This window comes from Heterodontus francisci, chromosome 7 (assembly GCF_036365525.1).
Source record: "Heterodontus francisci isolate sHetFra1 chromosome 7, sHetFra1.hap1, whole genome shotgun sequence".
In the NCBI taxonomy this organism is placed as follows: Eukaryota; Metazoa; Chordata; class Chondrichthyes; order Heterodontiformes; family Heterodontidae; genus Heterodontus; species Heterodontus francisci.
The window spans coordinates 103435883-103448077 of NC_090377.1; the positions used below are offsets into that span (position 1 = coordinate 103435883).

The window sequence follows — 12195 nt, forward strand, 5'->3', positions numbered from 1 at the left end:
TGTGGAGCAGGCAGCCAATCTGGTTCCTCTCCCGTCTCCAAGAAAGTTCCACACCAGTCTCGATATGGCTGCCCCATTAACCCAGCCCCCCATCTCCAAGCCTGGGGCCCGGAAAATTCAGCCTTGTGTGTATGATTGATTCTGCCAAGTGTCACAATACAGCTTTGTTATACCCAGTTGAGATTGCAAAGCCAAATCGTTAAGAGGGTAATCTAGGGCAAAGCATCCCTGACAAGAGGAAACCCTTCAACAATATTTCCTGAAGTAAGGAATAACACAACACAGTTAATGACAGTTATCACAAAAAAGCCCAAATTAGTGCAAATAAAGGCCATCGAATGTTCTCGTGCTTTCTTCAGGAGGTGAATGAAAAATGTTTAATGTCATTTGTTGCCTCAAGGAAATGAATAGGTTAGCCAATGTTTATTGCAAATGATGATAAAGGCCTATGGAAAGGAATGGGCTCAATTAGCTGGATGATACTTTCTTAAAATGTGATCTTACAATTTCTTTACATGTAGCTTTCATGAAAAGGCCTGGCATTTTGCATACAACATGCTGGATCCATCCATCTGAATAGCTGTCTGAATGAAAAACTGAAATAAAGAAAAATAACATTTGTTGTTATGTATTCTCTTATTTTCAATGTTATGGTCAAAATTTATTTTGCCATAATTATCGTTGTCTCAGAAATACAATCAAAAATAAAAGGAAATCAGTTCTGATGATAGCACATTTATTATGTTTAGGAATATTTCAACATGACAACATTTAATTTTCAACAAGGGATTAGAAATCCCTCATACGTCTGAAAGATCCGACAGTTGAGTTGTAGCCGCCCCAGTCACTGTATCTCCTGTATTCACCGGGTCTCATGAAGTACTGTCGGCCTCTGTAGTTGGGATGTTCATAGAAGATCCAGTAACCGTCCATCACATGGCAGGAGTGAATGTCACGATAACGGAAGCGATCATATACAGATGGACAGTCATCCATAAATTCCATCATCTGTCCTCCAAAGTCAGGCCTCTCGTAAATCCTCATTCTGTAGTTTCCATCTCGATACTGTAATAGAAGAATGCAGGTATAAATATGTTTATACAATGCTCAAAAAATTATTGTAAATGGATTTTGTTATGCATGTAATATTATCAGGGAATCCATCAACAATCTAGATGAAAATTCTCCACACAAAACATTAACCTGCCTTTTCTGTTTCCAGATGTTGACTATTGTGTATATCCGGCATTTTCTGTTTGGTTATCAGATATTCAGCAATCAAAATTTTACCATTTTATCAATATTATCAAGCAACCAATAAATGTTATTAACTGTTAAAATCTTTGAGCTGGAAGGTTTTGGTTTGAAGTCCCACTCCAGACAGACCTGGTGAATGGAAATGAGAATTCAGTCTCTGAATACTGATTTGGCATTCAGTGCGATACTTGCATTTGATTCTTTTGGGCCTCCTTATCTCGAGAGACAATGGATACGCGCCTGGAGGTGGTCAGTGGTTTGTGAAGCAGCGCCTGGAGTGGCTATAAAGGCCAATTCTGGAGTGACAGGCTCTTCCACAGGTGCTGCAGAGAAATTTGTTTGTTGGGGCTGTTGCACAGTTGGCTCTCCCCTTGCGCCTCTGTCTTTTTTCCTGCCAACTACTAAGTCTCTTCGACTCGCCACAATTTAGCCCTGTCTTTATGGCTGCCCGCCAGCTCTGGCGAATGCTGGCAACTGACTCCCACGACTTGTGATCAATGTCACACGATTTCATGTCGCGTTTGCAGACGTCTTTATAACGGAGACATGGACGGCCGGTGGGTCTGATACCAGTGGCGAGCTCGCTGTACATTTGATGGGAACATATTTACATATGAACGGGAATGGGCCATTTAGCTCCTCGAGCCTGGTCTGCCATTCAATGAGTTTATGGCTGATCTGTGACATAACTCCATATAATTGCCTTCACCTCATATCCTGAAATACCTTTGTTTAACTCCAGTAACAATTGATCTAGCATCAATTGCCATTTGTGGAAGAGAGTCCAAACTTCTACCAGTCTTTGCATGTAGAAGTGTTTTCTAGTTTTACTCAGTCCAGCTTTAACTATTGCACTATTTAGCCAACTCCCTAACCAGCAGAAATACATTCTCTCTAACTACCCTATCTACTCCTCGATCATGAGGTGTCAAACCCCCTAGCCAGTGCCTCCCAGTCTGGGTCAGGCTAATGATACAGCTACATAAAAGGCATTACAGAAACAATCCCAAGTGTCATCTGCTGGATGTTTCAGCAGTGGAAGACATGGGTTACCTCATGTGCCACCGGATATGGAAGACGAGAAGAAGATTGCTTATCATAGTTTCGTTTTGTAGTCACATTTCAAACATTGAAACCCATCTCAATTGTGAATCAATTTGCTTTTTCATCTGTTTCTCCAAGAGAGCTAGTTTGACCAGTATTGGATTCTTTATTCATTCTTTTCCTAGGACATATTTCACTGGCGGTTTGCTCAGAGATTGTCCTGATTGGTTGCCGTAATTTCTGTGGAAGATTGGCACCGATACCCCGCTGCCGCACACCGACCGGTGTATCCAGCGTTTCCACCGATTTTCATCACAGTTATCGCGATCATTCAGGACAACCCTGAGGAAATGTTACATTGTAGGCCAACAATTGCAGCTGACAACATAGATTTCAAATTAAAATTTTGCTTAATGATTAAGGAAATCCATTAAAGTGGGAATGATAAACTTTTGGAATTTTTGATTTATTAATTAAATAATAGATAAACAGACCATTACAAATATAATACAGTGAACAAGTTCATTTATGCCTATAAGGACCGTGAATTCATTACTCACATATGGGTAGCTGCGACATGACCTGATGCTGTCATTGAATCCCATCCAGCGCTGGTAGTCAGGATATTCTCCCCTGCTCAGAACATACTGGTATCCCATGTAATTGGGTTTCTCATACAGCACCCACCAGTCACTGTCAACACGGATGGAGTTACAGCGGCTGAAGTAAGGGGACAGGTCAGCACACTCACTACTGCACTCATAGTGCCGACCCTGGAAATTCCTGTCCTCGTAAAAGATAATCTGTAGGGAAAGCAAATTTGATGAAATATTTCTATTTTCCAATGCATTGTGAATAAAATGTGAAAAATATGAGAGGTAACCTTACCTTTCCCATTTTGAATTCTCAGTTGGAAAAGCAAAAGCCTGGATGTATGATTGCTCCGGATGCTCAGTATTTATATGTTTGACTGAGAGGCCATTGCAGAGACTACCTTTGTTATTTCATCAATCCCAAGCACACATCAGCAAAAAAAAAACACGAATTAAAATGTGTCACAGATATTTCAGCAAAGCACCTTTATTCAAAGCAGTAGATTCCTATTGTTCTTTCTGTTCTGCTTTCATGTCATTTTGATTGTCCTGTAGGAAAAAAGAAACAAAGGATGAGAGGCCAGAGCTATTCCCAAAGTAGAATATACAAAAAACATTGAACTGTGAACTCCGCTGAGCTGTCGTAACCTGGATATTATTGTTTTGTTTATTAGTTATTTTGAATACAAGTATGGAGTAGGTGAATACTTGTCACTTTGACACAACTATTTTGATGTTTTAGGGTTTCATAATCAGCAGACTATTATATCGTAATTCACCATCACCTCTCTCGACCCTTCCAATGCCTTTGGTTTTTCACACTGCTTGATGATTCCAGTGCACTCCTGGCTCCTTCCCACCTCCCACCCTTCGTAAACATCAACTCGTAGAACCAATGAAAAATTATTGCACCGAAGGAGGCCATTCAGCCTGTTGTGTCCATGCTGGCCGAAAAAAACCCAAAAACTAGCCACCCAATCTAATCCCACCTTTCAACACCTGGTCCTTAGCCTTGCCGGTTATAGCACTTCAGGTGCATGTTCAGGTACCTTTTAAAAGAATTGAGGGTTTCTGCCTCCACCACCATTCCTGGCAGTGAATTCCAGAAACCCACCACCCTCTGGGTGAAAAGGTTTTTCCCCCTGTCCCCTCTAATCCTTCTACCAATCATCATAAATCCGTGCCCCCTGGTAATTGATCCCTCCGAGTCCTTCCTGACTACTCTATCTAGGCCCCTCATAATTTTGTACAGCTCATCTAAAGCCCTGCTTCCCATTCCCTAATTCACACCAAGTCCCATTTACCCATCACCCATGTGCTTAGCTTCCAGTCCATGTCTTTGCCCCTCCATATGTTACAACTCAGATAGCCATGCGGTGAATGATAAAACTGGAACTTTGTCTTTATGGACTTACAATCTTTGATTTAGGGAGACATATATATCATGCATCTGCAAACCAATAATCACAGTTTCAGCCTATAATTATGAGCACAGGTGAGTTCCCAATTAATGCCCACCACCTGAATACAAATGAACACCCAATTAATATATTATTAACACTTATCTCTATAACCTCTGCAGCCCTACAAATATCCAAGATCTCGAAATCCTCCAATTTTGGCTGCTTCTTCATACTTGATTTTAATCACTCCATCATTGGGAGCTGGGCCTTCAGTAGCTTAGGCCATAAGCTCTGGAATTCCCTCCCTAAACCACTCCACCTCTCTACCTCCCTCTCCTCCTTTAAGACACCCTGTAAAAGCTATCTCTTGGACCAAGCTTTTGGTCACCTGTCCTAATATTACTTATGTGGCTTGATGTCGAATTCTGTTTGACAGCATTTCTGTGAAGCACCTTGTAATGTTACTATGTTAAAGGTACTATATAAATGCGCCAGCTCTGCCATGGGGGTTAAAAAATGCAGGCCCACCTCTCTATCCAGTTAGTTCCTGTTCTCTCTGAATGTGCATGACCTTGTCTTGCAGGAGAGTGGGAAGTAAGTCAGTAAGTATTGTACAATTTATTTGGGTGATGTGGCTGTCATTGCTGAATAGCTACCAGTATGTGGAAGCTGGAGTTGTGTTTTTCAGGCTTGTAACAGTGCTAAGTGTGTGAGGGTGAGGTGAAGCATATAAGTGTTGAGTCCTGATTGATAGAGATTGTTGGCAAGTGAATGTTGGTGCTGGTGAATTGAACAGATGCTTGTGCTGCAGTTGGTATGATACGGAATTTGAAGATGCATTCTCTTATCTTCATTACTCATGTAGATCATTAAACTTCTGTCTTTGCTGCCCTGTTTTTGGAGCTATACTCATAGCACGGACCTCCACAGCTATCTCTTTCCACTGCCTTCTCTGTAAATTCCTGGGATGCCTCCTGCCTCTCTGAGGATACAGTACACCTCTTCAACCAAGATTTCCAGTGCAGCATCTGAAAATCTTGGTGCCCATTCTTTGTCATGGTCAGCCATTCTTCGCTCTTTTCCAGGTCTGATTCACTTGTCGAACAACTGCCAACACCTATTCAAGCCGAAAGGCAGCTCCCTTTAAGAGGTGCAGGCAACTTGAAGCAGCACAGGCTAAATTTAATTACGACTAGACACTCATGATATTGACCCCCCCCCCTGCTGATGCAATCAGTCAATGAATGGCGTTGACAGTGCTGGCTGCACACAACAATGACTATAATTAGCAAGCAGCACAAAGTTGGTGTGCTGTCTACATTACACCAAGTGATGGCAGGTTATCACACATTGTGATCCCTGTGCCCATTTGCAGAGGCTAACCAATTTAACCCCCATGAATCTCCTTCTTAAATATTTTTAAATTCTTCCTTAATTCACAACCTGCAGTAATGAGACTCTACACTGTTAACTGTTTACATTTTAGGCAAGAGACTTTGATTAGCAGTCATTAACAGTTATTGTGTAATTTAAAGGGTACTTACTCTGTTAAGTACATGCCGTAACATTCTGTGGTGAGTTTACCAATTAATGGCCAAACTCAGCAACTTCAGAAAAAGCACATGGAGGTTAAGGGGGAAATGCTGTTTTCGCGATGGTAGCATGGAGTGGTGCAAATCAGCGAGTAACACATAGCGATTCACAATTCATGAACTAACTCTTCCTCACCACAAATTGTTGTCCAATTTGTCTGACTGTAGCATTCAGATGCTGTTTTTTTTCCAGCCAAACACAGGCCTACAATTTTGAGTTATTTCTTCCTTCTTAGCTCTCCCTCCTTTTGCAGAAAGCATGGCCTTTTCTCAGTATTTCACCACAGCAATGCAACCTGGATTGAGAAGAATAGAGGATTGTGGCTTCAAAAGAAATAACATGTATCAATGTCCTAACATGCTTTGCTGTTCTGTACTGTGCTCACTGCCTCAGCCTTTACCCAGACACATGTTATGCGAGAGTCAAAGACCAATGAGGCAGCGGCTGTATGCACAGCTATCTGTGAAAACAAGGAAATAGTTATTGTTATTGCTTTCTTCAGCAATAAGGTACCAAACAACTTTAAGCTGAATGGTAGTTAAATAGTGGGTTCTTTATTGTTAAGTAACAAGTTTACAAAAGAGCTCTATCATACATGGGTGACTATGTGCCTAACATGACTCCAACTGCCCGATCACATGTTGGCTGACATCACTTCCTGTGATGCTGTGTGACGTACTCAAACTGTTAAAGTGATATCACAACATGCCCCTTCTTCAAAAAGAAGTACACAAAAGATAAACTATGTACATAATGAAACAGAGCAGTTTTGAACAATATTTGCATATGCATTGACTCTTATGTCCTTTAATTAAGTGTCTCTGAAATGTACAGGTGGTCTACTGACTCAACCTGATCTTGTCACTGTGTAGCTTGTTTGAGAACTAGATTTGTCAACTTTTTTCTCTTGACCTGTGTGTGAGTTTTGATAGTCATCTTGTGCTTGAGCATTACACTTGTCACTTTTCTTCTCTACATTCTGTGAATTCGAATGTGAATGTTATTCTCAAAGCAATAGGGTTGTTAGACTGGCACAATGTTGTTAGCTAGTTCCTTCAGCTGACATCTGTCTCTTATTAATACTGCTCCATTAGGGTGGTTACTTCATCCAACCTTGCCGTGTTGCAGATTTTGAATACTTTCACAGGGAGGCATGCCTTCTCTTGCGGATGGATCCCTCTGACCTTCTGTCCAATCTGTAACGGTGGTAGTTCCTTGCCCGCATGTTTACCGTCTGCCGCTTTCATTTTTTCTTGTTTTGCCAACAGTTGGTCCTGTATTAACGAAGATTTCATGAAATGATGACTTGGAAGAATTGTCTTCCAAATACAATTTCCACAGGTGTTGGTGATCCCGTGCCAATTGGCATTGCCCTTAAGTGTAACATGGCTACATGCAGATTTTGTTTCATTTCTCAACCATTCACAATCAATGACTTGACTGTGCATACCATTCTTTCAGTTAGGCCATTCGGCCTAGGATAATGCATTAACAATGGAAAATAGTTCACAGCCCATCACCTACATATGTCTTCGAATGGTTTGGCAGTGTATTTTGGGCCATTGTCCAACACTATCGCCTCCAGGGGACCAAATAAACTGAAGATTGCACTGATAGCATTAGCAACTGATGTTCTTGATGTATCCCTTAATTGACGGATTATGGGGAACTTGAAGAAGTAGTCAGTAATCAACAGAAAATTGTCATTATTAACAGAGAAGAGGTCAGTGGCTATCTTTGACTAAGGATGTGACAGAACTTCGTGAGGATGGAGTGGCTCTTTTGTTGGTTTGGTTGAAGCCCTTGGCTTGCATCACATAACTGTACTACTTGCTCAATGTCACTGTAAATTCCTGGCCAGTAGACAGTTTCATGTTCAAGTCTTCTGGACTTCTCAACACCCTTATGACCTTGGTGAAACTGTGAAAGAATGTCAAGATGAAGCGTTTGTGGAATTAACACTTGTTTTCTTTTGAAGATAACACCAGTAGATACCCCAAACTCATCTCAATATGGCCAAAAAAATTTGAGTTCTGTAGGAACTTCTTGTATTGTGTCAGGCCATCCTTTGGCAATGAGTTGTCATAATTCCTTCACAACTGGCACCATGTGCAGGGAATGATGGAAGGATTTGGTAGACAGATTCAATCAATAATATTGCTGAAAACAGAAACATTTTGTCGAAACTTTTTATCTTGCACTCATCAGGACAATTTGCAAGAATACCAAGGTAAAGGAAGCAACAAGTTTATACTACATGAGAAGAGAGTGCTGATTGGTGGGCAAGCGGACTCTGATTGATAGAGGCATTGCCATGGAGAATGCACCAGTTTATGGTGACTGACAGTTAACTGCCAAGCTTTGTTTGAAATTTAAACTAAGCAGCTTGACTCTGATTGGTCAAGGCATTGCCCTGGGGAATGAACCAGTGAATGGCTGTCACTTATTTTGTTTAGCTGAAACAGGCGCAATGTGTGTACATGTTCTTTCTGTCTGCAAAGAACAGGGCCCTGTGTATTAATATATGGAGCTTCCGGTATGCGCAAATGCGCCACACTGCGAGCCCTACTAACAATCTTAAATTGGTTGACAGCATAATTCTTAGCACACTGAGGATTATTTAGCAAATGTTGTCCAATCGCAGGATCACATCTAATGTTGGACACTGTGTTTTGAGTTTTTCAAGCATAAGCTGGTTGGGTACGGCCTGTACCTTGCCCAAAGCGAACAGCGGAAGGGACATGTTGTTTGATACAACTCGCCAGCCTTTGGGATGTATGGCTTATATACCTAATGTCATACTGGCATTGAAATTCATAAATCACATTATTCATTTGTGTGGTAGGAAGAAATATTTTTTGGCTTGACGGCAGCATCCTGTTAGTGGCAAACACCGTATGTGTTGCTACTGTATAGTAGAAGCATGTAACGGCCAGCTTCACCTGTTGCTCAAATTTTTGGCATACATTACCCTTCTTGGGTAATTGGAGGTGGACTGGGCACTTTTCAGGGCCGAAAATGGCAGCGTTAGGCCCATTCGTAAGTGTGCGTGATATATAGCGAGAAATGATCTGTTCAGGGTAGCCATTGTCATGCAGAATGCCTTTGATTCGCCCTATTTCAGCATCAAGCTTGCATGGTGAGCAAATGGCTTGGGCCCTATTTGTGAGGTTGCCAATAAGGCCAATCTTATAGCGCGTGGAAGATTACCAGTCTTATATCTGACCTCACAATAGACTTGCACCATAGTTAATAGACGTTGTAGTCGATGTTGCATGCTGATGGGTGGTTTCTGCCATATCATTGCCAATGGTTTGTGATACATCTCGACTATGAAATGCTTGCCAAAGAGATAAGTATGAAACTTGGTTATCCCAAATATCAGTGCCAGTGTTTCCCTTTCTATGTTGGAAAAGTTGGCCTGTGTGGGCAATTAATGTTTTGCAAGTTGCTGCAATGTATCTTGTAGATGGTACACACTGCTGCCATTGTGCACTGGTGGTGGAGGGAATAAATGTTTAAGATGGTACATGGGGTGCCACTCAAGTGGGCTGCTTTGTCCAGGATTGTGTCAAGCTTCCAGAGTGTTGTTGGAGCTGCACAAATCCAGGCAAGTGGAGAGTATTCCATCACACTCCTGACTTGTGCTATGTAGATGATGGACAGGTTTTGAGAAGTCAGGAGATGAGTTACTCACCACTGAAATTCCCAGCCTCTGACCTGCTCTTGTAGCCAGAATATTTTCAGGACAGGTGCAGTTAAGTGTCTGGTCAATGGAAACTCCCAGAAATGCATGCAGGTCCCATACAAATGAGAAGACCTCCTATTGACTGCGCAAACTCCAGCAAGATCAGCAGTGGATGGTGCTATTGGCCCATTCACAGCTTTTCTGGCAGTCTCCTGGCCCACACATTTTCTGCTTCTCCATTTATTCACTTTAATGATAATCATATAACTGAGATCATTGTGGTAAAATATTCTGCATGAGACTACCAGATACCAGCACTTTTTTGGACAATTTGTATGAGGATCTAAAAATAAGTGAATGAAACAAGATGACAATGTAATAGAGAGTATTTTATTATGTTGATAAATGATTCAACAAAATCAGTTCATGTTTTACAATGTAAGACTAGAAATCCCTCATACGTCTGAAAGATCCGACAGTTGAGTTGTCGCTGCCCCAGTCACTGTATCTCCTGTATTCACCGGGTCTCATGAAGTATTGTCGGCCTCTGTAGTTGGGATGTTCATAGAGGATCCAGTAACCGTCCATCACATGGCTGGAGTGAATGTCACGGTAACGGAAACGATCATAGACAGAAGGACAGTCATCCTGGAATTCCATCATCTGTCCTCCAAAGTCAGGCCTCTCGTAAATCTTCATTCTGTAGGAGCCTCCCCTGTACTGTAATAGAAATGAGATGACATTAGTGATAAAACTGCAAATATACATTTGGTATATGTAGAAAAAGATAAACATGGTAAAGGAAGGAATTTAACGGGGCCCAGATGATGACATCAACAATGAGAGCAAAGCTGAGATGATTTATTAACACCAGTTCAACATGTAAATTATGTATGAGGCTTGTTTTTTTTATCCGTTCAGGGGATGTGGACGTCGCTGGCTAGGCCAGCATTTATTGCCCATCTCTAATTGCCCTTGAGAAGGTGATGGTGAGCTGCTGTCTTGAGCCACTGCAGTCCTTGGGTGTAAGTACACCAACTGTGCTGTTAGGAAGGGAGTTCCAAAACCTTGACCCAGCGACAGTGGAGGAACGATGATATACTTCCAAGGCAGGATGCTGTGTGGCTTGGAGGGGAACTTGCAGGTGATGGTGTTCCCATGTATCTGCTGCCCTTGTCCTTCTAGGTGGTAGATGTCGCAGGTTTGGAAGGTGCTGCCGAAGGAGCCTTGGTGAGTTGCTGCAGTGCATCTTGTAGATGGTACACACTGCTGCCACTGTGCGTCGGTGGTGGAGGGAGTAACTGTTACCAGCAAGCTGCTTCTGTAATTTTATACTGAATCAGTAAACGGTCTGTAAGAATGTATATGGGATTGATATTAGTTAGTGCACACTGACAGTGGTTTATCAATATCAGTAAAAATCTAAATGCTCTTCTTGTTCCTAATGTGAAGAGACAGTTTCTCTGTGTGGGTCAGCTTTCTCTTTCCCATAATGTAGTAAACAATTACAGTAAGGTGAATGGGGTGAGTGAAAACTTGTCTGTCAGCATGTTGTAACCAATCATGTCTTAGTCTAGCTGTAGATGACATTATTACTTCCTACACTGTCAATGCACCAATTTGGCTTTCAGTTCTGAATATCTGATTAATTATGAACAAATGTATCCAATTATATCTCAGATATTCAAGACTTTTGCAATAGGCTGCCGTCATCTACACCCAGAACTTCCTTCCCAGTTCGTGCAACTATTGACGTAAGAACCAACCCATATAAATTAACTACAGATCCAAAATTACAAGGGCTGATAGTAACTTCTGGCAGTGTCACAAATGGGTGGTAGTGGATCAGTAATTCGGGCAGGATGTGTGACAGGCAGACAATCCACTACCTGTTAATCACCACTGCCGGAAGTTAAAATCAGTCCTGTGGAAACAGCTGATGACTCTTCACTGCTGATGCACATAAACTCAAATGTCACTGATCATTTTCTAAGTGTCACTTTGGGTAGAACCTCTAAGCCACCAAAGATAACTCACATGTGGGTAGGTGCGACATGACCTGATGCTGTCATTAAATCCCATCCAGCGCTGGTAGTCAGGATATTCTCCCCTGCTCAGAACATACTGGTATCCCATGTAATTGGGTCTCTCATACAGCACCCACCAGTCACTGTCAACACGGATGGAGTTACAACGGCTGAAGTAAGAGTGCAGGTCAGCACAGTCACTACTGCACTCATAGTGCCGACCCTGGAAGTTCCTGTCCTCGTAAAAGATAATCTGTGGAAAGATACATGTTTGTAAATTAATAATTTCTCAAACTAGGCAATACTGAATGTAGAATTCTAATACAATATATAAGCTCTGAGTATTCTTTACCTTTCCCATTTTGAGATCACAGTTAGCTTGTAACTGACTGAATGGTTCATTGCTTCACACAGCTTGGTATTTATATGCTGGCAGAAAGGCTTCGCTGAGCTGTACTTTTGTTATTTTAATGATTGCAATAGTTTGAAATCAGCAGAAAAGCAACAAAACACATGACACATACACTGATTGTAAAGAAAACCATTTTAAGGCACCTATATATCATTGATTGCATTTTGCCTTCATGTCA

The 12195-nt window shown here is 41.6% G+C and overlaps 2 protein-coding genes across 4 annotated transcripts; both read right to left on the reverse strand.

The window, feature by feature from the left end:
• Window positions 1-789: 789 nt before the first annotated feature.
• Window positions 790-3198, reverse strand: LOC137372195 (gamma-crystallin S-1-like). 2 transcript variants are annotated; one of them, XM_068035790.1, is made up of 3 exons: window positions 3190-3198; window positions 2862-3104; window positions 790-1065 (listed from the first exon to the last, which is right to left on the reverse strand). In XM_068035790.1, exons 1-3 carry the CDS (start codon window positions 3196-3198, stop codon window positions 790-792), a joined length of 528 nt encoding a protein of 175 aa, XP_067891891.1. The 2 variants fall into 2 exon arrangements, with proteins under 2 accessions (XP_067891891.1, XP_067891892.1); XM_068035791.1 differs by having other exon boundaries at window positions 790-1058; window positions 2858-3104.
• A 6824-nt stretch (window positions 3199-10022) lies between these two features.
• On the reverse strand, window positions 10023-11966 carry LOC137372198 (gamma-crystallin S-1-like). Of its 2 annotated transcripts, none has more exons than XM_068035796.1 (3): window positions 11958-11966; window positions 11616-11858; window positions 10023-10298 (listed from the first exon to the last, which is right to left on the reverse strand). In XM_068035796.1, the coding sequence occupies exons 1-3, from the start codon at window positions 11964-11966 to the stop codon at window positions 10023-10025; spliced, it is 528 nt and encodes a 175-aa protein (XP_067891897.1). The 2 variants fall into 2 exon arrangements, with proteins under 2 accessions (XP_067891897.1, XP_067891898.1); XM_068035797.1 differs by having other exon boundaries at window positions 10023-10288; window positions 11612-11858.
• Between the last annotated feature and the right edge of the window lie 229 nt (window positions 11967-12195).